Genomic DNA, 26,037 nt, shown 5'->3' on the forward strand with positions numbered 1-26,037 from the left:
GTATTCACGCCTCCGGGTGCGGGAATTTCTCGCTACACCGAAGACCTGTTGGTGACCTTCTGCTGTTGTTTTTTTTATTTGGTCGGGTTGTTGTCTCTTTGACACATTCCCCATTTCCATTCTCAATTTTATTAGGCCGAACGTGAATCGGGGTCGAATTTGGGGTCTCACTAATTAGCGACAACAAGCGTCAACAAGCGACAATAAGCGTCAACAAGCGACAAGAAGCGACAACAAGAATTATTTTAGCGACAACAAGCGACAAGAAGACTATTTAGCGACAAGAAAACATTTTTTTTTATTAGATATAAAGAAATTTGTATTCAATGTTTTTTTTTAAATATACGAGCAGATATGTCTAATTAAAATGTTTTATTATATAGATAGACGAAAAAATAAAACATTTGTGAGGAAGAAAGAGATTGTGAAGTTTATATTAGTATATTGGTAGATGAAGAAATTTAACATTTGTGAAGAAGAAAGAGATTGAGCTTCTTTTGCAAAAGTCTTTTCTTTCTCCGATTTAATCTGCCATAGAGCTTTTGTGCATTGAAAATGGCAATGGAATTCTCTACTCTGTTTTTCGAGCATTGTACACGTAATCCCTTATAGTAGGAATAACTTTTTGCGTAAGATATGGACCAACGAGGTCTTCATATATTCTTTCAATATCAGTAACCTTACTTTATACTAAACATAAAAGTTATATGGCTTCAGTCAGCTTGGTAGAGCAAAGGAAATGCACACGCTATAAAATTGAAACAAAAACAAAAAAAAGGTCATATTTCCTTTGAAGGATTTATTGAAACAAAAGCATGAAATATTATTTCCTTTCTAACAGTATAATTCATTGTTCTTGATAGGAACAACATTAGATGTGGCTTCACCCTAAGGTAATAACAGTACACACAATGTGGAACATCAAATGAGATTAACAAGTCGCGTGTTCCGTGTTTTAGTGCTACAATAACATCCAATTAACACCTTCAACTTTGTACACGCGTCAGACTATACAATTACACGCGCCAGAATATACAATCATTGTAAATAGTGAACACCTGTTGAAAACTCAAGATTGTCATTAATTTCCTTTTGAACATCTTCAATCAATATGCATAAACATGATAAATATCGTTTAATGAGGCAATAAACAAATAAAAAGATGAAAACATTCACATTTCAATTTTCTTTTTCTCCTGTTTGATTTCAGTTCTTTGTATTTCACAATTTATGTCAATATTGTCAGGACAATGATGCACAAATAATTCATTTTGCGAGCTTAATATATATTGCACGAAAAGAGTTTTAAAAAAAAAATTATAAGAGAAATAATATGTTCTTAAACACAAGGAAAAGTAATCTCATAATACAATAATTAAACGTAATACTGGCTGTTATTCATAATAGACGATAAAATATTATGTAAATAATGTTTCATTTTTTTTCTATCAATTTTAACTTTCTTGTCGCTAAAATTATTTTCTTTTGCATATTCTTTTCAAATTTATTGCAATAATTAATTTTAATAAAAACAAAATGTTTTCTTGTCGCTAAATAGTTTCTTGTCGCTTGTTGTCGCTAAAAAAATTCTTGTTGTCGCTTCTTGTCGCTTGTTGACGCTTATTGTCGCTAAAATTCTTGTTGTCGCTAATTAGTGAGACCGCGAATTTGTATTTGTTTCACTCGGAAGTTTTCGAGAGTTTTCCTATACAATTTTGGCGCGTTATTTAGGCGGGGAAATTGAAGAAGGTAAACAAAGCTGCAAAGTCTTTATTTTTTTATTCTCTACTTTATATTTAAGTTGATAGCTGTGTATTCGTCGAAACTATCTATAATCGTCAGTTTTGTACGCTTTGCAAAGATTGGATATCTGCTTCACAATCACATGCAGACACTTTTTATAATTTTTACCGACAAACTATATATTCATAACTTTTTAATCTATGTATTTCATATAATCTAAGGTTAGACATCCTCTTTCCTCCCTTTTGGACTATCTATGCAATAGAATAGGGACATAATGACCCCCTTCTCGTCCTGAATATGCATGAAATATTTGCCACTGGACGTTAAGCAACCAACAATCAATCAATTGAAAATGGCTAAAGCAAAGCCACCCTTTGGCACCAGAATGGACGAAGCAACGCATCTATTTTGGACAGGTAAATATCCACTTTTGATATGGATGAGCTCTGATGTCCAATGGCCCCAGCTTGTCTGGCAAAACAGCTGTTGGACGTCAGAGTACTAAGCCCATACTAGTCCAAATAATAATGATGGCTGGCAAAGCAATTTAAATATTTTTCTGGGACATCATAACACTGAAGCCTTTATTTACATCTGGACTTAAATGAGAGCAAAATTTGGGAGGAACTTTGCGACGTATAGTTTTGACAAGAAGTTTGCATTGCTAGCTAGACATTTTTGGTGCTAATTGATGCAAAAGTTTCCAGAAATATCCAAAAGAAATGATAGAATAAGATATGATCCCATTTGAGATGGACAACTATTTATTTTGCTTTCAACATGATATCCTAGAATCACTAAAATATGTCAATTCCCAAGACAATGCAAGAGTATAAAATATTAAACTCAATAAAATTTGAATTTTCGGATAATGTAAATGGAACATTCCAGAAATTCAGGTTCAATAAATTTTACCGAGTTTAATATTTTATATTCACCGAAAGTGATATTTCTTAGGAGTTCTGGGATATCATTTTGAAAGCAAAATAGATATTTGTCCACCTTAAATGAAATCGTATCATATTTTATCATTTCTTTAGGATATTTCTGGAAACATTTTACACCAATAAGCACTAAAAAGGTAGGACTTTGTAAGTACGTCAAAATTACATGAATTAGGTCACAAAGTTTCCCCAAAATTTTGCTCTCAAAGTCCAGATGTTAAAATTGGTTTCAGCATTATGATGTCGTAGGAAGGGGTCCCCCCAAAAAAATTGCCTTGCCAGATGTCATAATTATTTGGACTAAGCCCATACTGGATAGTCCCCTGACCTTGAGGGTACGATACAGTTTTAAACCTGTGTTTACAAGTTGATAAAAATTTGCATATTGCCTTTTTTTTTACCTGATTCAATCAAATATGTAATAAAAAATATACCTTCATGTGCTACTTTTTGAGTAAAATTAGGTCGAAATTTTGTATATTTGCCCAAAATTCAGAATGTGGCAGTATTTTCCATTTCGAAAGAAAGACAAAACTTTTTTGTTTTAAAAGATAAACACAAATTGTTTTTTTGTTAAATAATCGGTAATATCTGCATTTTATAAGTATCATTAAAAATTGTGTTAAATGAAACAAATTGCCGTTTTAAAAAATAGGGGTCCATGCACTCATTTTTAAATTAAATCAGTTTTAATGATAAAAATTAGTCGAAAAATGCATCTTTTCTCGATATATCATAGTTTGACGTTGCGAAAATAACATTTGACGTTAGCAACGTCATTACCTCCCCTGTAACTGTATCGTATGCCCTTAAATGACAAATGTAAAACAGTACTAAATTAACAACCTAATTTATGTTCAAAATAATGACAAAAAACAAATGTTAAACAGCAACAAACCACACCCACTGTATTGTAGGGTATTTTTTTTAAAGTTTTTTTTTATATATATATGTATATGTGATCTGATCTTGATTTTACTAGACAGCTGTAGTTATGGAAGTAGAACAGAAACTAATGAATGGACATGGCGACAATTTGGTCAAAACAGGAGAAATAAAACAGAACGGGTGTAATGGACACACAAACGGTACAACTAGAAGGTAATTAAAGATCTTGTATGTTTTGTGCTGATAGAGTTCCCTTAAGCATGTTAAGTGTTATGTTTATCTTTTTAATACTGGTTAATGAAATCATTACAGTGTGTACTGGCTGGTCATTATCGCGTATGATACGATTTTGACACGCCTACATAGCTAATGAATATTCATGATTTTAAAGATAAGAACAGCACGTGTAGCCAGAGACTGGGACTTGTAGATTTGTAGCATAACTGTACATATGTAGTTTTGAAAATATAGAATAGATACAAAAATATGTGTTTTTAATATTAGTATCCGAGCAAGTAAAACACGGATCTATCATGGTGGAGGACTCAAATTATATTTATTAATATTGTGACTTTTATTTTAAATGTTTCCATGAACTTTATACGTAAACATCTTTTTCTAGTTATTTTTTTTTACTGGATATTATGATGGTATTCACCAGTGTCAAGATTATGGTTGGTAAAAACTTTGTGGTGTAATATGTACTGTCTTTAGTTATAATACCAGCGAATTCTGCCTGGAAAGGGATTTATTTAAAACATTCAACTCCAGTTACCTGTAAGTACGTTTATTACTATACTTAATGATTGTATGTGCAAATTGTCGCGCTACAATATTCTAGTTCCGAATTTGGTATAAGTGTGAAGGAATCTGCGCTACAAAATGCAAGAGATGTATAACCTTTTCTGTATGTGTACATTGGTACGCTACAATTTGAACTGTAATTGAAATGAGTAGTCCAGGGTCTGATGAAATTAATAACACCTCTGAATCTACGTTTTTTTATCAACATGATCAAAATGAAGATGATTTTGATAATACTATTCTAACTCCAGATTTTTTAGAATTTAACGAATTTAAAGAACATGACATTTTTCTCTCACTACCAACACCTAGGAAAAGTTCCACGCTAAAATTGCATTCAACAAATTTAGATTCATTTTTTCCAAAAAGCTCAAACTCGTTTGCCAAAATGGAAAAACTTGCCAACTGCTCAACATTTTCGGGTTATTCCCAGGACAACGCACAGAAATTTTTATCGGAATTTAAGTCATATGCCCTTTTGCACGATCTTCGTGAGTTTGACGGGAAAAAAGTAGCTGCGTTTCATCTTCATTTAAAAGGTCCAGCATTAACCTGGTTTAATACTCTAAGTGAAAGATCAAAAGAATCATGGACATGATGGAACGCCATTGAAGTTTTGTTTGAGGAAAAATTTACAAATTTTAAAAATCACAGTGCTATGGCTATGATGGAAGGTCAAATATTCAATACCCTTAAGTTAGGAAAATCTCAACAGCTTGAAGATTTCCATAGTCAAATCCTTGAAAAGGGAAACCTTTTACACAAACCTGATCATGAGGTTTTAGCTAGATTTATAGAGGGTCTACCAGAGAAAATGGCATTCTTCGTACGAGCTGGCCAGCCAGCAGATTTGTCCGCTGCTTTAACATCTGCTAAAATGGCCGAAACATGTGGATACCGTGAGAAAATATTTGAAAATGCAATTTCTACCTCTCCTCCTGAACAACAAAGCGATATTTCTACTCTCAAATCCTCTGAATTTGCTAGTCTAACGAATGAAGTTGCTAAGCTCAGTAAAAATGTGTCAGAGCTTTTAATTTCGAAAGTCCCAGAAGCATCAGCAAATAGCCAATACGAGTCGACACAAAATAATTTTCAAAGGAGACAACAGTATCAATACCCAAACACAAACACCAATTCAAATTGTTTCAACTGTAATTTTCCAGGACATAGGAAACGAGAATGCAATTGGAATGGATTTGGACAAACAACAAGTAATAAATGCCAAATTTGTCACCAAACGGGTCACACTGCTTATCGATGTAAAACCATTAAACCAAATCAGGAAAACTACCAATACCCGGCCGATACAAGGCCAAATCGTTCGGGTCCATAAATTCGAGGTCTAAACAAGTCAACTATACCGATTCCAAACCAGATAACCTATCTACTTTTGATAATTTTATATATATGAATGTTTGTTGTGATACTGTTGATATTGCAGCTTTGATTGACACTGGAAGTTCAATTAACATTATGTCCGCTCCACTATATAAATCTTTACCAAGGCATGTTAAATCCGATATCAGTAGGTTCACTGAACCCATTAAATTAGCAAATGGACAATTAATATTTGTAGAAGGAACTTCTTCTGTAACGATACAAACAAATCAAGGTTTGCATGAGGTCAAAGTGTACATTCTTAGCACGACATCACATCCGTTAATTCTAGGTATGGAATATTTGAAATCTAGTAATATTACATTGAAGTTTAGTGAATTTAACACAAATAGTAAATATCATCATGTGAAATGTAATAAAAGGCTATGTATTCAGCCAAATTCTGAAATTTTTGTTCGGGCAAATGTGCCGAAACATTTGTCTGTTGGTCTTCAAGGTATATGTACAAACAATGTGTTTTCGTTAGGAAAAGGACTGCTTCTTGCAAAAGCGTTAGTCACTGTGTCAATTGATAAAACTATTCCTTTGAAGATAATAAACCCTACAAATACAACAATTTCAGTCTCTAAAGGGTCAATCTTGGCGAACTTTCAGATATTGAATGCTGACTTCAGTGTTATAACTGAAGACATTAAATGCCCCCCTGTAGTTCAAAATGTACAGATTGGATCCACTCATCCGATTATTTCAACGAGTAAAAACAATGAATTTAGGGATGAAACTAAGACAGTGTTTTTGTCGAATTTTAGTATTCCTGAACCATTAAATCCTGAACAAACAACGCAATTAACTGACTGTTTATATAAAAACAAAGACATTTTCGTCACAAAAGAAAATCCTGATCTAGGGTTCTCAACTTATGTACAACATAAAATAAATCTTAAACCTGATGTTAAACCAAAACACCAACAACCGTATCGACTCCCGCCACATAAAAGAGAAGTATTGCGGCACCATTTAGATGAACTCCTTAAACAAGGAATCATAGCACCGATTAGCGAGGAAGAAAATGTGCCTATCACAAGTCCAATAGTATTGGTGACTAAACGAAAAAGACAAAATGATGCTTTTCAAAGTGAAAAGGATGCAGCCCTATCACAATATAGATTTTGTTGCGATTTTAGATATTTAAATTCATGTACAGAACAGTTTAAATATTTTATTCCTAATCTACAAGAACTTACAGAGTCTTTTTCACAATTTGTTCCAAACTATATATCGTCAATTGATTTGTCCTCAGGATTTTTTCAGTTAGGCATTGACCCTGAGTCTTCACGCTACACCGCATTTAATACATGTTTTGGTACATATAAATTTTTGCGTTTACCGATGGGACTTTCGTCATCACCAGCATCTTTCCAATTACTCATGGACAAAGTGTTGCATGGGCTAAAATTTAAGTCATGTCTTTGTTACCTTGACGATGTTTTGATATGCTCGGAGACATTTGAGCAACATATTACTGACTTACAAGAAGTTTTTCATAGATTTCGTTCTGCAGGTCTTAAGTTAGGACCAAAGAAATGTTCGTTTGCTCAGTCGTCATGTATCTTTTTAGGCCATTCTATTTCAAAGGAAGGAGTAAGTCCGCCACCTGATCGAGTACAGGCAATTCAGGAATACCCACCACCTAAAAATATAAAAGAGCTACGACGTCTTATAGGAATGCTTAACTGGTTCCGAAAATTTATTCCGAATTTCAGTGCAAAAATATCACCATTAACTAGATTACTGAAAAAGGGTCAGTTTTTCGTTTGGAATGTTGAACAACAATCGTCATTTAATGATTTGAAATATTCGTTACTGAACTCAAAAATATTAGCATTTCCCAATTATGATTTGACATTTAGACTTGCTGTAGACACATCTTCGCGTGGGATTGGTTACATGTTATATCAAATGCATCCTAATGTAAACGGTGAAGAACAACCAAGAGTTATACGATTTGGTTCAAAATCGTTAAGTAGATGGCAACAGTCCTATGGACCGACAAAACTCGAACTTTTGGGCATGGTAGTTAGTATACTAGACTGTGCTGATTATTTACGTGGAAATAAATTTGTTGTTGAATGCGACCATCAAGCTCTGAGACCTATTTTTCAAAAACAATTCAAGGGTGCAATTTATGAACGATGGATGGCTATTTTACAACAATTCAATTTTGACCTGCAATATAAACCGGCAGAACAAATGCAAGTAGCAGATGCATTGTCCCGATGTACGAGAAAAAATGATGAACCCGTCATCAGTCCAGATGAAGACGATCCATTCTTTCCTTATGTCACAGAACGAACTGGCCAAATCAAATTGCCGTCCGGTAGAAATTTAGCTGACTTTCTTCACAATTCTGAAACCGAATCCGCAACGGTCATAAATGTAAATAATGTAAATAATATAGATATTTTCTCTGAATGTGTTTATGATGCTGATACAGACGATGTTCTTGAGACACCAAACAAAAAGAAGAAAACTAAACTTAACAAAAAGTGTGAAACTGTAAATGTTACCCAAGTTCATAACAATGACTCTTTATACGATAAATCAACTGACCAGTGTAGTGACAAAATAGACATTTTTGATATTTCCACGGTGTATGATACGCCAAGTGACAATAATTTCGATAAACCTACGCAAAATCATGACAATACGTTATCGGAACTTGAAATTTTTAAAAACAGTGATTTAACACCCCAAAATATTAAAGATTTGCAAAGGAAAGATCCTGATTTATTACCTATGATTATTTACTTGGAAGAAAATAAACTTCCTAATTTACAGAAAGAAGCTAGGAAATTATTATTACAAGCGGCTGATTATCTTTTGATTAATGGCGTATTATTTCATAGCTCGATAAAGAAGAAATCCCGTAGAGCAAGTAATTTAGACAATTTTCAACTTGTGGTTCCGAGATTAATGAGAAATTTAGTGTTACACATGTGTCATGATTCACCTCTAGGAGGTCATTCTGGAATTAAAAATACAATCGATAGAGTACGTGAACATTATTATTTTTCGAGGTTATCTACAATAGTATCAGAATATGTCAGGACATGTCACGAATGCCAAATACGTAAAACCTCAAGTGTACACACTAAAGCAGGTATAATTTCTTTTCCGACACCATCAGCACCGTTTCAGGTATGGGAAGTAGACTTATGTTGGCCTTTCCCACTTTCATCGGCAGGACATTCACATATATTCACTGCTGTTGACATGTTTAGTAAACTTGTGTTTGCTGTACCTTTGCATAATTGTGATGCGCTGTCTGTATGTCATGCACTTTTTCAATTATTTTCGTCTTATGGTGTTTGCCATACTTTATTGAGTGACCAAGGGTCAGAATTTATTTCAAAAGGTACAAAAGAACTATGTAAAATGTTGGAAGTTTCCCAAGAGTTTACACCAAGTTTTGCACATCATTGTTTAGGTACATGTGAACGTTCACATCGAACATTAGAAGAACGAATGACTCCATATATAAGAAAAGGTCGACCTTGGAATGATATTCTACCAGCTGTAATATTTTCAATGAACTCCTGCACAAATGCAGCTTCACAATACTCGCCATTTGAAGTAGTATATGGTAATAGACCCCAATTTCCGCTTTCAACTCCTCATGATTTAGATTTAAGAGATATTCCAAAAGATATACACGTTTACCTTAAACAAATGCAACAAAAATTGAGCACAATAAGAAAAGAAGTCCAAATAAACGTTGAAAAGGCAAATGCTAAAATGATTGAAAGAGTTAATAAAACAACATCACCTCTAAAATTATCAGTTGGAGACTATGTGTACTTACACGACGAGCCTATTGGTCAGGGACGAAAATTACAAGCTAAATTTACGGGACCTTTTATTGTTGATAATATACGAAGTCCTCATTTAATTAAAATTAGAGATCCTGAAAACAAGCGAAGACTTCGAATGCCTGTACATATAAATAGATTAAAAATGGCATATATTCGTGCCCCACAACCACAGCCGTATTTGCAACACGTAAGTGAAAGCCAAAGTTCAAATACTACTGTCGATTCTTCTACTTCGTCATATTCTGAACATGTCCCCGTACGTCAGTCAACTAGACATAAAAAGCCACCCGCAAAATTTAACGACTTTGTTAATTTAGATTCCGAATTAGGAACAGATTCAATATCATCAGACGACAATCGATATCATAAAATCAAACGTGTTTTAGCAAGGAAAATCGATAATAATCAACTAAAATATCTTGTACAAATTGTCGGCGAGCCAGCACAAAATTCTATATGGGTAGAGGAGTCAAGTTTATCACCTAAAGCAAAGAAGATAGTTAAAAATAGACCACCTCCAATGATACTGTAAATCTATTTTTGTGTGTGAAAATTGTTTCGCCACAAGCAATCGTCGTTTTATACAGATCTGTGTGTGAGAATTGCCTCGCCACAGATACTTCGTCAAGACTTGTGTGTGAGAATTGCCTCGCCACAAGATTCTGGAATTGAGTGTGTGAATATTGATTCGCCACCTGTAATGTGATTGTCTCGCCACTATCGATATATCTAAATACCAAACCAGAGATGAAAGAACATTTTAGTGACAATGTTGAAATTTGACATTTTGTTAATATGTGTTAATGAGAACACTGCTTTACATTGAATTGTTTGTGACATGTAATTAATTTGTTTGTTCTATTTTATTTGGTTCTTGTGCATGCTTATATATATAGGGCTACACGTGACTGCATTTAGATGTTGTTGATACTTAAATCGTGCTGATAAAGTTTAAATTGTAAAAGTTACTTTTGCTATAATGAGTATTTGAGTGTCTAATTGTATTAAAAATGTTGGGTGGAATCAAATGATTCGTGAGATATTTTATAAAATTGTTATAGTGGCCAAAAATTGATGGCTGGGTAGAATCAAATGATTCAAGAAACTGAGTAGTAGCGGTCAAAAATTGGTGGCCGGTATTTTATTAAAGGGGACAAAAATTGGTGGCTGGGATTTCATTAGAGGGGCCAAAAATTGGTGGCCGGGATTTGTGAATTGTTTGAACGTTGAACAACAGATGTAGTAGCGCAAAAGATGTTATGCTAGAAATAACCTTTGTTTTCATATATTAATATCTATTTTTGATTGAATGTTGTAAGAATCTTTAATCTCAGTTAACGGAGCATTAATGAGTAATTATGTGAGAGTGTGAGAATAGACTAGTTATTATTATTTGAAATATATTATTAAGAGTCACGGGTCTCTGCTAGTGTCATCACTTTGAAACATGTATGTTTATTTTTAAAGCTACATTTTTAATGCATCGCAAGTGTTCACTTGAGCAAAGTTGGCAGTTGAAATATGTCGTGCTCTTGGAAGTATCCGTAAAATAAACAAGTGAGAGTTTAATGGTCAAGATTTTACGACCTATGGTATCGAACATCTGTGTCTGGGATTTCACAGAGAGATATTAATGTTGTTGTGGTTTTTACATAATGAGTTTTAATGAGATTTAGTGGTTAGATTAGTTGATTTGTAACTATAAAATTTCTGCACACTTGTCATTTTGACAGATCAGATAAACAGAATTTTCGTTTCAAGACTGCAATTTTATTACACTGGGAACTAAAGTTTAAACTATGATCATTGATTTTCAATGTTTTATTGTTTTCTGTTTTCATATACATTTCGACATAATATTTTTTTTTTACTGCATATTTTAACTCAAGAAAAAGAAATCTTTCATTATAGATATTTTAAAACTTTCTGTTTTTATTTTTATTGACTACAAATTTTGAAGTTATTTAATTTAACACATAGAATTATTATTTTATGAGAACTTATGATTTTTTTTCCCAAGTTTTAAATGTGTGTATATTAAAATACAATTAGTATTTTCTGAGAGATTGTTTCAATTTATTTTTTATTTTTTTTATTATTATTATTTTATATAAATAGATTTCATTTACCAGTAAGAAATTTTTAGAAATTTCTATTTTGTGGGCGGGGGATGTTATGTTTATCTTTTTAATACTGGTTAATGAAATCATTACAGTGTGTACTGGCTGGTCATTATCGCGTATGATACGATTTTGACACGCCTACATAGCTAATGAATATTCATGATTTTAAAGATAAGAACAGCACGTGTAGCCAGAGACTGGGACTTGTAGATTTGTAGCATAACTGTACATATGTAGTTTTGAAAATATAGAATAGATACAAAAATATGTGTTTTTAATATTAGTATCCGAGCAAGTAAAACACGGATCTATCATAAGTGCATAACAGATGGAATGCAGGGTTGTCAGATAAAAAAATAAAATATGGCTGCATTGACAATATGTTTTGCTTATAGATCAGCGTCATGAGGACACAGTATACAAAATAAGAACCCTTGAAGTACAAAAGAATAGATGGTATCTTGTATGTGATGTCATAATTGTCTGTTGTTGACTTTGCTATTATAAGATACAATAGTTCTAATGATTTAGATGGTAAATAATTTTGAAAGAGGTGTCAGTTTTGTAAGCCATGTATAAATTTCAAGAATATAAAGGAAACCTTGTTGTCTATAAAACTCTCATGTAACACAAAAAAAAATCTTTTTTTCTTCACAAGATTGAAGAACTTAAAACACAAACAATGAAAACTGAATTAACTTTTTTTTATTAAATATTTTACAAACAACGACAAAATTTAACAGGACTAGAGCTAGCGCCCTTCACTTGCTAGATAAAATGTCAAATTCTTCTGCGGTATTATGTACTGTATTATTTCTTCTATTTATAGACATGATGAATACCACTACTTAGATGCCATACAAGAAGTAATGGACCATGGTGTTAGGAAGAGTAACAGAACTGGTATAGACACGTTATCTATTTTTGGTATGCAGATGAGATACAGTTTACGAGATCGTACGTATGAAATTTTTTTTAAATAATGTAATAATAAATTTATTGCAAAACATGAAACCCTGACGGATTAAAATACAAACATAGTATACACTAGTGACAAGAAACGTAATGCATGATAAATCGATAATTCTTATATGATTTGCATATCTATAAATACTTGAATTGGATTGTGATTGGTCATTTAGAATTTTTCTCAAGGTTTACACTTCAATAAGCCATATTCCCGAAACTACTTTCGTAATCTATTCATGTGTGATACCATTCTTGCAAAGATTATGGGATTTTCAGCAAATTGAGATTAAAAACCAAATCCTGTTGCTCTTCTAATGCATATATATATAAACAAAAAAGAAATAAAATAAATGCACTAAAGCTTCGATAATGTATAAAAATAAAATTTAATTAAAATTCCGCGAAATTTCATGAAGGATTTGACGGATTGACGTCATGGCAAACCACAATGTCATACGAATAAAAACTTTCAAGGGAAAGAGAATTTCGTTAAGTGTACGCTTCAAAGTCGGATAATATCTCATTAAAATGAAGTTTTGGAGGTAGGTGTTATTTTTTATTTTAGATTCCATTGCATTTATCGAACATTATGGATTTTTGAAAGTCAATATAGCGGCCAATTTGAATCAAAACCAAAAAGTGGTTTCAGTACAAAATCTTATAGTACTTTGCAGCAAAATCAACAACCAGCTTCTATTTTACCGGAAATTCAATTTTATTAACCAATCAGAAATGCCGTTATATATCTCTCTAGATTGTCCTAGATAGTGACCGATGATCTGAAACTAAAAGTACGATTTATATTTTTTTGACATGAAAAAAACAACCAATGGGAATTTGATTATAAACGATCATTTTAATCGGCAATCGGTTCTTAATGAATACGCTGCTAAATAAAAAAAATATTTAATAATGCTTACAAAAATTGAAAACAACACGTATAATAATTTCATGCTTCCCCAGTGCTTTTCAGGATGAACCTTCATCAGGAACTCTCAAAGCCAAACATTTGAAATCTGAGGATGTATAATTACCGTTGAAGAGCTTTATGACAAGAGTACCCAAAATAAATAGCCAAATTTATCTAGTCAACTTTGACCGAGGGAGTTGAAACCTTAGTTTCTATTGAAAATGCAACCACCCATATTTTTTTATTAATTTTAGTGTCTCCCATTCCGCTATCCACAACAGATTTTATTTTGAAGCAGCCTTTATCAAGACTTAACATTATTTTCAGAATTTCCCCTCCTGACAACGAAGCGAGTGTTTTGGAGAGGAGTTGCTGAAGAATTACTGTGGTTTGTGGAAGGTTGTACTAGTGGGAAGAAGCTGAGTGATAAAAATGTTAAAATATGGGATGCTAATGGTTCCCGAGATTTTCTGGATGGTTTAGGTCTTACTCACAGAGAAGAAGGTATTTTTTATGTTTAGAAAATTAAATATGTAATTGTGAAAAAAATGCAATTTCAAAAGTAGTAGTTTTAGGTGTTTGGAGGCAAAAAAAATAGGGTAGGTAAGTATGGATTTTTTTTTTACATTGAGCCTTTTAGAGGGACATTCTAACTTAAACAGTGCTTATTGAAAAATGTCAAAAAAGACTTTAAGGTAGGCTATTTTCAGGTTAAAAAATAGGGACGGTAGGGTATTAGGGAAACACACATCTTTTTTCTCTTTGCCCTGATGGAAGTTTGCCAGCCAGTATTGTCAAAAAGTACCAACGGATTTGGAATTGCAATATTAATTTATATTAGTGCAATCTGTCGTTATTCCTTAATCAACTTCATTACACAATAAAAATTATCGTTCATGATGACACAAGGTCCCTCAATAAAGTGCACAGGTAAATTAAATAAAAACCTGATAAAAATTGTGTTTTTATGATCCTAGCTAAAATATGTTATTATAAGTATTGAATGCTTCTTTTTGTAACTTCATAGGGTTGTAAAAGCCTTGGCCGTGTGCACATTGTTAGAATGAAGCGCTTCCCCTCTTCAAATAACATAACTTCTGTCCTAGTTTTTACACCCCAATGAAGTTACAAATAGAAGCATTCAATTCTTAAATAATATGATTATCGTACTCTTCTGTTCAGTATCAGAAAAAGCTTCATTTAATTTCCTACAACTTCATGTTCAATGTAAAAAAGAAGAAACAGAATGTGACTTGGGTACTTCGAAACTTTGTTATGCTGGCCTTGCAAAATTAAATCTTTAATATAGTTCTCAGACCTGTCAAATTTCTGGATAAGGTGTTTCAAGCAAACGTTTTTTACTTTTTTAAGTACTGTATACTTATTTCTTAAAAACTATCTTCATTTTATAGAAAATGTGGGAGGGTAGGAAGGGACTTGCAAAGTATCCCTTCAACCATGGAACATTTTTTGCATAATGGTAATAGACTCATACTGAAAAAAGACCCATGGCCAATAATCAATAATTAAACTTTCCACATACATTTTAATGGAATAGGCTTTATAATAACTATCAATTTTGATTGTAGGTGATTTGGGTCCAGTTTATGGATTTCAGTGGAGACATTTCGGTGCTGAGTACAAAGATATGCATGCAGACTATACTGGACAAGGCGTCGACCAATTAGCAGACGTCATCAACAAAATCAAAACAAATCCTGATGACAGACGAATTATTATGTCAGCATGGAACCCTGTTGGTAAGATTTTGTACCTGATATAAGTAAATTTAAGCTTATAATAACACAGGAAGTAATATAAACAAGAGTTTGTCCTCAGTACACGGATGCCCCATATGCACTATCATTTTCTATGTTCAGTGGACCATGAAATTGGGGTCAAAACGCTAATTTGGCATTAAAATTATAAAGATTATATCATAGGGAACATGTGTACTAAGTTTCAAGTTGATTGGACTTCATCTTCATCAAATCTACCTTAACCTAAATATTTAACCTAAAGCGGGACAGAAGAATGGACAAAATAAGAAGACATGTGGTAAGATTGCCAATGAGACAACTATTCGATTAAGTTAAAATGACTAAGCAATTTTACCCTTCATAATTTTGACATGCTGTAGCCCTTGATTAATTATATTCCCAAATAACCTTTATAGTTTCCTTGTGATGAACCAAGCACCACTTGACAAAAAATTGTTTGTTTTTAACAGTTAATTTATTGGCAACATTTTTCATTTGAAATTTTTGTTCAGATCTGAAGAAGATGGCATTGCCACCTTGCCATGCCTTTGTACAGTTCTTTGTAGCTAATGGCGAATTATCTTGTCAGTTGTACCAAAGATCTGGTGATATGGTAATGTATTGTCAATTCTTGTTTTAAACTTCTTTTTTTCATAAAATAATTTACCCGTCTCATGTGGTACATAGTACTACATACACATTTAACTCTAATTTTCTTTTCTTTCGATAAATATTTTCTCTTTTCGTATATACATAAAAATGAATTTACAACTATGTTTATTGTTATAAATAGATAGTCAAATGTATTGCTAACATTACTATATGTTTGTTTGATGTGTTGTATTTGTTGTAATTCTTGAAAATAATAGAAAATAAAAAATAAAAAAATAATTAAATCACTGCGAAATAGGCTAGTATATAAGGACTAAACATGAATAAAGTATCCATGAGAGTAACTTGGTTTATAGAATTTCAATGGTGTAGTAATTCAATCATTGTTTGAAGGCATTTTGACCACTGGCCAACTTCTTTCTTATTCTTCTTTACTGAATGGTAAACATTTCACTTTCACAATCATTAAAGTGTTATACTTTAGGATCCTTGGTAATGTTATTACATCATAATAATTCTTTTATTTTCATGGGTACTCAATTTTGTAGTTTTCACAAATTCAGCTTTCTTGTTTATGGGAAATTAAAAAAATTTAGAACTTAAATTTGTGGAACCTCTTTTCCCATGAAATCTGCTAAAAATTAATTAATTTACACACTACCAGTTTTAATCACATTTGAAAAAATGGCAGAGAAAGGATATTCCATAAGCGTGTGAATTCATTTATAGTTAAATTACAGATTGAAATTTCAATTCCTAGATAATTACTACTTCATATGACATTTTATTTTGTTTTCAGGGTTTAGGGGTGCCTTTCAATATTGCCAGTTACTCCCTACTAGTATACATGATCGCTATGGTAACAAATCTGAAGGTTAGTGTTATTACAAGTAAAATAAAAATAAAAATCTAATATCATTAATATATATAAATAACATGAATAATGAGATGTACGATTTCCCAATGAGACAACTATACACCAGAGTTCAACTGAGATAGATGAGAAAGAATATGGTTTCCATTCATGACATTCATTCATCACAAAATTAGTTCATGCACAGCAAATAAACATAAAAGTAAAGGAAAAGTGAATTACTTGTATATAGTTAACAACCTCTAACAATGGGAAATCATGTCATGACATGACATGACATGTCAAAAAGTGTGTGAAAACGCGTGACGTAGATGCGGATTTGTTAATATGAATGTGGTAATGTTCATAATTACATACAAATTTGTTAATATAAAAATACAATATATATTCTACTGTAAACTTTTATTGTATTAAACAGTGGTCTGTTATGTTGCTTTTAAAGCACCACCATTAGGCACATATTCAAAACAACTGACAGTTTCAAGTTTAGTTACATTTATTTCAATGTATTTGATAACAGCACACAATGCAAATGTAACATAGTCAAGTTCTGATCAGAATTCAGTGTCAATTTCTTTATAATTGAAAAGGCTCTCCCACAGTAGGAATTGATATTTGACTGAATTAGCTTCATCAAGATTTGAAAGAATGTCATAATGTTTTGTTTTTTTGGCAATGTAAGTGTCATCTATTAGCTCTGCCATTGCTCCCATTGCTATTGCCTTGTTAAAACTGAGTATTTCACCAGAAGAAAGCTGGTACTATGAGAGCTATTCCAACAGTTCTGTGATATTTTTATCCCCATGGCCTGTAGAAATCTGTTGCCGTGTTGGCTAGATTTGAAACTGAAATTGAAAAAGAAAAATGTTTTATAAATTTGATTTCCATTAGATAAACATGTTAAATGCTTATTCAAATAGCTACATTGTATTTCTCCTCTCACATGTATTGTTTTTATGCCCCACCTACGATAGTAGAGGGGCATTATGTTTTCTGGTCTGTGTGTCCGTACGTTCGTTCGTCCGTCCGTCTGTTCGTTCGTTCGTTCGTTCGTCCGTCTGTCCCGCTTCAGGTTAAAGTTTTTGGTCAAGGTAGTTTTTGATGAAGTTGAAGTCCAATCAACTTGAAACTTAGTATACATGTGCCCTATGATATGATCTTTCTAATTTAAATGCCAAATTAGAGTTTTGACCCCAATTTTACGGTTCACTGAACATAGAAAATGATAGTGCAAATTTCAGGTTAAAGTTTTTGTCTTCAGGTTAAAGTTTTTGGTCAAGGTAGTTTTTGATGAAGCTGAAGTCCAATCAACTTGAAACTTAGTACACATGTTCCCTATGATATGATCTTTCTAATTTTAATGCCTTATTATATTTTTATGCCCCATTTATGGGCATTATGTTTTCTGGTCTGTGCGTCCGTTCGTCCGTCTGTTCGTTCGTCCGTTCGTTCGTCCGTTCGTCCGTCTGTCCCGCTTCAGGTTAAAGTTTTTGGTCGAGGTAGTTTTTGATGAAGTTGGAGTCTAATCAACTTGAAACTTAGTACACATGTTCCTTATGATATGATCTTTCTAATTTAAATGCCAAATTAGAGTTTTGATCCCAATTTTACGGTTCACTGATAGAAAATGATAGTGCAAATTTCAGGTTAAAGTTTTTGGCTTCAGGTTAAAGTTTTTGGTCAAGGTAGTTTTTGATGAAGTTGAAGTCCAATCAACTTGAAACTTAGTATACATGTGCCCTATGATATGATCTTTCTAATTTAAATGCCAAATTAGAGTTTTGACCCCAATTTTACGGTTCACTGAACATAGAAAATGATAGTGCAAATTTCAGGTTAAAGTTTTTGGCTTCAGGTTAAAGTTTTTGGTCAAGGTAGTTTTTGATGAAGTTGAAGTCCAATCAACTTGAAACTTAGTATACATGTGCCCTATGATATGATCTTTCTAATTTAAATGCCAAATTAGAGTTTTGACCCCAATTTTACGGTTCACTGAACATAGAAAATGATAGTGCAAATTTCAGGTTAAAGTTTTTGGCTTCAGGTTAAAGTTTTTGGTCAAGGTAGTTTTTGATGAAGTTGAAGTCCAATCAACTTGAAACTTAGTATACATGTGCCCTATGATATGATCTTTCTAATTTAAATGCCAAATTAGAGTTTTGACCCCAATTTTACGGTTCACTGAACATAGAAAATGATAGTGCAAATTTCAGGTTAAAGTTTTTGGTCAAGGTAGTTTTTGATAAAGTAGAAGTCCAATCAACTTGAAACTTAGTATACATGTTCCCTTTGATAAGATCATTCTAATTTTAATGCCAAATTAGAGAATTTATTCCAATTTCACAGTCCTTTAAACATAGAAAATGATAGTGTGAGTGGGGCATCCGTGTACTGTGGACACATTCTTGTTTATCATTGCAACATAGAATGCACAAATTATGTGTTACTTGTCACTCAATCATATAAACTCGAACTCCAAAATATAATTTATAAATCTTGAATCTTGCCATACACATCGTTTTGGCTTAACAATCAGCACTTGAGACGACGGTACAGGGCCTGAAAGTGACCTCTTTCTGTGCACATTTCCCCATTAAAGTAAATTTGAAAGAAAGTCACAAAATCGTTAAAACTAATCACAAACTACTTACCTTTTACTGTTTGTCCATATAGAAAAATAAACAATATTCAATATATAGGCTCAATATACTTCGAATTTTTCGGTATTTATCGACGAAAAAGGAAAAAACCCAAGAATAGTGATATCAATAACAACCAAAAAATGAAAAGAACGAAAAAGCGTGTAATTGTGTGTAAAGTGGTGAAAAGTGTGTACACGCCATGTGACAAAATCCTCGCATGTAACCCGTTGAAAAAGGGTGTAACACACGCGAATATCATGTCACTTGGCATGTATGTGACATCCTTAGCCGAAAAGTGAGCTATCTATATAAATTTTACAGTATTTTCAAATTGTGACATTTTCTTTTCTTTACAGCCAGGAGATTTTGTACATACCATTGGAGATGCCCATATTTACGTTAATCATTTAGATCCTTTAAAGGAACAGGTATAGTAGTTTTATGCAAATAGAGTTAAGGATGTTTGCTACTCTGCTTCAAAATAACAATCTTTTTAAAAGACTGTTATAAACTGATAGTATATAAGTAAAGGAACTAATTTGAAGTAACTGCTAGCAACTTCAATACTAAAACGTTTAAATGTACCAAACTTTATATAGTACCATAAAACCCCATAGTAGAAATCGGCAAATTTTTTCTTGTGCCTTGTGCACGTAACATCAAACTTTATAAATAGTACTTAATCTTGAAGAACTAGTTTCAGAACTACTTATACTCGTTCCTATCTATATATAATTAATACAAATACCAAACAGGAAAAAAAATTTCAAATGAAATGAAATATATCGTATAACTGTAAATTCACAAAAAGTTGGATGCGTTTATTTTAGCAATATTACTAGAATGGATGAAATGATAGTTTAATTATTGTGATTTCCCAAAATCTGCGTAATGGTCTATGTTTCAGTCATAGAATGCAAATTCTTATTATTGCGATACTTACCCAGTCGCATTATTCACATTTATAAAAATCAAGCAGTAATTTCAGGATTTACAGTAATCTGACTCTTAAAACCTTTCATGCACTTGACCTAAACAAAGGAGCTGGTCTCTTAAAGTCTGCATCGGAATGTGATATAGCCAGTTTTTCTTTGATTAGTTTCTAATACTAGTTTGACAACAATGTTTCTATCAATGTGAAAACAGGTAATGGCAAGTTATACAGGAAATATATGATACACTTGGGTTTTTTTCATCTTCAGTATAAATAAACATTTTTAAACAGGGTAGAAAAAATGTCTGAAAATGTTCATTTATGAAATTTTAAAGAGTGGATTTTTTCTATGCAATGGGAGGAGATCCATTAGAAACTGGATTATTTGGAGGTTCACATGTATGAAACATAACATATTCTACTATTTATTGCAGCTGAAACGAGTGCCAAGAGAATTTCCAAAACTTGTCATCAAAAGGGAAGTTACAGACATTGATGATTTTAAATTTGAAGATTTTGAAATTGTTGGTTATAATCCTCATCCAAAGATTGCTATGGAGATGGCTGTGTGATGTCTAGGGTTGTTATGGAGACAGACTTGTTATTGTTTATTAGTTGCCATGGGAATGGCAGTGCATCCAATTGATCAGTGGAATCAAGAATGATTTGAAAAGTCCTTTGTTTGATAACATTGAAAAGTGCTCAAATCTTTTATGTATAGCCCAAAACATTAAATTAGGTATGACATTATATTAATGTTAGGAAGCGCCCTATTGAAGTGTTTTTTGCTATATATCATGGTTTTATATGTAAGAAGCAATTCTTTAAAAAAAAAATTGTACTAGAAAACCAAAAAGTGTGTTATCTTAACCCTTTCGCCGATGAGTCCCGGTTTACCGGGATTCACGCTTCAGACAGCTGACGATGAGTCCCGTTTTACCGGGATCGGAATACCTCTTTTATATTTCCCGCTCAAAACAGTGCAAACATGAGTTATCTTTCTTTGATGAATACCCGGATGAAAGTGTAAACATGTCGCTTCCGTTTGTTGAAAACTGTGTCAAAATCAGAAGAAATTTACGGAATTTACGAGAATTTGAAAAGAGGGAACATTTTTTTTGAAAGAATATGGAAGAATTGAAGCCAAACTCAGGGGTTAAAAAATCCACTAGCCCGACGTCCGGGACTACAGCATTTAGGCCTCGGGCAACCAAAACTTGTAACCCAATATGCCCGACGGACTAGTAACAAAAAATTCTTGGCGTTTCCAAAATAGAAAGTGGAAAATCCCCTCATCACTATTCTATCTTAGCCAATCAGATTCGACTACGTCATCTGGGATTCCCAGAATTTGAACTGATTTTGTAAAATTTTTAAAATAGAACAAATAACTCGGGGTGGATCCCGTACTTTCAATATCGATTTGTCAGTACAGGGGGAATTGTACATTGCTTATGCAACCAGAGAAATATAATGTAACCTGATTGTACCAGTAACCTCCTTCTGAATAATTTATTGCAATATAAATGTGAATCCCTTTTGGCATCAGAAACCTGACTTTTGTCAGATTTAAATGTGTAATATGTGCACATGTTATGGATGCCATTTTGTTTTTGTTTACATACTGTGAAGCCTCCAGAACCAAGACCTAAACATGAACAGTCTTCAGAAAACTTAAACTTGATGCAATAATATTTCATCAATCATGTTTATCTTCATTTATATTCAAATTAATTTGATTTTTGAAGAAATAAAATTTATAACAAATACAATTTCCGTTTCGAGACTGCTCAGTTTTTTTTTTATCTATTTATAGCCCACAATTAGCTTAGCTAATAAATAAATGTAAATATGGATATTACTGCACTTCATTTATAAAACAATTATAAAAGACACAAACTCTGGAAGGTGATATTTATTCATATAAATATTTGAGGTCATTTGATTTATTTTAAATAGAACTTTAAAACTGAAAACAAATATGAGCATTACACATAACCAGCTGATAATTCTTTTACACAAACGTGATGATGTATCTCAAAAATCACTCCAATCCTTTTATATAACCATGTATAGCAGGGGTCAAGACTTGTTCCATCTCGGGATTTGGTCAACTCATTATTACAGAATATTCCATTATCGATTAATTGAATATATCTGCTAATGGGATATTTTTTTGCTGACATAAGTTTTGGGTATCCAATTTGCTAAAATCTACTATACAACGGATAAAAATTGTTAAGTTTATAGAATTCATTGTATATTGCAGCAAACTCGGAAATTTTAAGGCATACTAGGGCTAGCAGGTCAATTTTGTTGGGCTAGTATTTCTTCCAACAGGGCTAGTAAAATCCTGCTTCCAATTAGCCCTGGGCTAGTGAGCTATAACGAAATTTCTTAACCCCTGCAAACTAGTATACTTTTTTGACATAAAATGTTGTTTTATGTACAAAACACTTGGAATGGACATCGTTCAGTGCAAGGAATTTGTACAGCCTCATAAAATTTTTCAAAATTATGCCGTTTTGGGTTAAAAAATTACGATGTGGGGTCTTAGAGCAGAATTTTGAGAATTTCACCTAGATAATGCCGAAAATTTGAATATTTTATGAAGAATAAATTATCAAAACATGAACAAAACTGTGAACATGTTAGTGAATGAAATAAATACACAAATAACTACAAACAAGTTTTTATTGACATTTATTATGAAGATCTCCCACTTGAGTAATAGTAGCCAGGGAAGCCATCGTCTCAGAGTAGCTTCTGTCTGGGCAGCAATCGGTGAAAGGGTTAAGGTTATGTATAGATTTGTGTCCTCTCAAGATTTTGCATAGTGTTGTGTTTTTTCATGAAGAGATTCACTAAATTTGTTTATTTTATTTGCTCTCCTGTAGGAACATTGAAAGAAAAGATGCTTTGAAAACTACTATAGATATTAAATTTACATTTTTTTTGTAAATTATTTGAAGCTTTTCTAATGCTCAATTGTTCTGTTGCCCAATATGTATACATTTTTTGGCTTTGAATTAAATTTTTCCAATTTCTTTAAGAATATGAGGATTTAAATTAAACAAGACCCTTTTATGTATGAATAAATCAGGAATATTTTTTTTTTATCTGTAATTTTTTAACCTACTTGTGTTCAATTATATTGATGTCCACATGTGTTACAAAATACTTATGCAATATGTTGCCAATGATTTATTTTTCTATGTATATATTCAAGTAAATATGTTTTCAAATATACTGTACGTACTTGGCACAAATTTCATAACCCCATGTGTGTTCAAATATACTGAAAAAATTGATCTATTCAATTTCTTACCAAAAAAAACACACATTTTAGAATATAACTCGAGACCATACTCGCAAATGGTGTCAAGGGAGAGCCGAAAATTCAGTTCCTGAAATTTTCATCCCAAACGGGAATCAAACCAGGAACCTTTGCCTGATTTCCTATTGAATGTCATGGTTCTCTCAGTGCACTCCTGTTTTGTCCACCATACACCTGCCATGTAAAAGCCAAAAGTAATAAAAGTGGCATTAAACACCATCAATCTCTCTTAAACTTCCTGTTTTCAGAATATTCAAAGAACTTAACTTGTGTTGCCTTTGCATTTGTTTAAGCTACTTGTGCTCAGTAATTATATTATGATATTAAAGTATTGAATCTATGCAATAACTAAACTGGTGTGTTTTACCTCTTTGATAACCTTCACTTATGAAATAATGTAAGCCAGCTTCTGAATCAAAGTAACAACATTTTTGTTAGACATCTACACATTATTTAAACAGTTGTTATGAAATATGCTTAAAACTGTACTATGCAATTGTTTAGTCTAACCACTTTCAGGTGTTGGTTCAGGTTCATTTGTAACTTGTTATTTATATATTGATAAGATTATGTATGTATTTAACTTATACCCACTTGTGTTCAGCCTAAATGGCAGCTATTGTATTCTATGTATTATTCTTGTGCCATAAATATTTACAGAACTTAATTATGTAGATCTGAGGTTATCAATTCATTTCAAACACAAATGTCATTTCATCTTTATTGAGAAATGTTTTGTGAGTAAAAATGATGTTTATTTCTTTGTACCTTCATTTTTATGCACTGCCTACTAGTTTTTAGTTGGTTTGTCTTTAGTCTTCCATGAACCAGTAGTTTGTTGTAGTATCCAGGCATTTCTTATCTGAGCATGCAGTATGGGTTTTGCTCATTGTCGAATGCATTATGCTTTCACATTATTGGACTTTGTTAGATAGTTGTCATGTTTACTAAAACTCCTGTGATATTTTGATATTGTTTGTCTTTTTGTTGTTGGTCATTGCGTGCCATGGATTTGCAAGTTTTTCTTCAACTTATTATATTTGATTTTCCCTTGACATCCATTGGAATGGCTCTTTTAAAGTTTTTCGTATTCACCATGAAAAACAGATAAATATATCAAATAGCCAGGATGGTCCATAACAGGTGCAGATCCAGGATTTTGATAAAGATGGCCATCCTGCAAACCAACTTTTTGAATGGTATGGCTCTTTTTCATATTAACCATGAAAAACAGAGAAATATATCAAATAGCCAGGATGGTCCATAACAGGTGCAGATCCAGGATTTAGATAAAGGTGGCCATCCTGCAAACCAACTTTTTGAATGGTATGGCTCTTTTTCATATTAACCATGAAAAACATAAATATATCAAATAGCCAGGATGGTCCATAACAGGTGCAGATCCAGGATTTAGATAAAGGTGGCCATCCTGCAAACCAACTTTTTGAATGATACTTTTCAATCGTTTACAGTTTGAATTTATAATAGGATATGGTATGCTTACCAATGAAACAACTCTCCACAAGATCCCAAATGACAAAGAAATTAATTAAATATAAAATACATGCAGCTTCATTCAGGTGGACTGAGCTCCACATAAATCTGTCTGCATATGTCAACTTAAAACTTTCCAACACCATGGCAACCAAAACCAGATGCTCCACAGGGCGCAGCTTTATACGACCGCAGAGGTTGAACCCTGAACGGTTGGGGCAAGTATGGACACAACATTCAAGCTGGATTCAGCTCTAAATTTGGATTGTGATTAAATAGTTTTTAGCTCACCTGGCCCGAAGGGCCAAATCAAACCAAACTTGGCCACAATCATCATTGGGGTATCTAGTTTAAAAAATGTGTGGCGTGATCCGGTCAACCAACCAAGATGGCCGCCACGGCTAAAAATAGAACATAGGGGTAAAATGCAGTTTTTGGCTTATAACTCAAAAACCAAAGCATTTAGAGCAAATCTGACATGGGGTAAAAATGTTTATCAGGTCAAGATCTATCTGCCCTGAAATTTTCAGATGAATCGGTCAATTGGTTGTTGGGTTGCTGCCCCTGAATTGGTAATTTTGAGGAAATTTTGCTGTTTTTGGTTATTATCTTGAATATTATTATAGATAGAGATAAATTGTAAACAGCAATAATGTTCAGCAAAGTAAGATCTACAAATAAGTCAACATGACCAAAATGGTCAGTTGACCCGTTTAGGAGTTATTGCCCTTTATAGTCAATTTTTAACCATTTTTCGTTAATTAAAGTAATCTTTTACAAAAATCTT

General features: G+C 32.7%; 1 protein-coding gene across 1 annotated transcript; it reads left to right on the forward strand.

Annotated features, from left to right (window-relative positions):
* The first annotated feature begins 1,699 nt into the window (after positions 1–1,699).
* Positions 1,700–24,513, forward strand: LOC143083944 (thymidylate synthase-like). Its single transcript, XM_076260352.1, has 9 exons — positions 1,700–1,749; positions 3,673–3,791; positions 12,548–12,675; positions 13,925–14,101; positions 15,187–15,357; positions 15,870–15,970; positions 16,769–16,843; positions 19,842–19,913; positions 20,854–24,513. The coding sequence occupies exons 2-9, from the start codon at positions 3,685–3,687 to the stop codon at positions 20,989–20,991; spliced, it is 969 nt and encodes a 322-aa protein (XP_076116467.1). The 5' UTR covers positions 1,700–1,749; positions 3,673–3,684; the 3' UTR covers positions 20,992–24,513.
* Positions 24,514–26,037: the final 1,524 nt, after the last annotated feature.

This window comes from Mytilus galloprovincialis, chromosome 7 (genome assembly GCF_965363235.1).
Source record: "Mytilus galloprovincialis chromosome 7, xbMytGall1.hap1.1, whole genome shotgun sequence".
Classification (NCBI taxonomy): domain Eukaryota; kingdom Metazoa; phylum Mollusca; class Bivalvia; order Mytilida; family Mytilidae; genus Mytilus; species Mytilus galloprovincialis.

Bases quoted from the DNA above. Each gene is read 5' to 3' on its own strand.
- LOC143083944 (XM_076260352.1), top strand. From the start codon at position 3,685: ATGGAAGTAGAACAGAAACTAATGAATGGACATGGCGACAATTTGGTC. The intron at 12,676-13,924 runs GTACGTATGAAA...CATTATTTTCAG, and splicing joins GAGATACAGTTTACGAGATC to AATTTCCCCTCCTGACAACG. The intron at 14,102-15,186 runs GTATTTTTTATG...TTTTGATTGTAG, and splicing joins TCTTACTCACAGAGAAGAAG to GTGATTTGGGTCCAGTTTAT.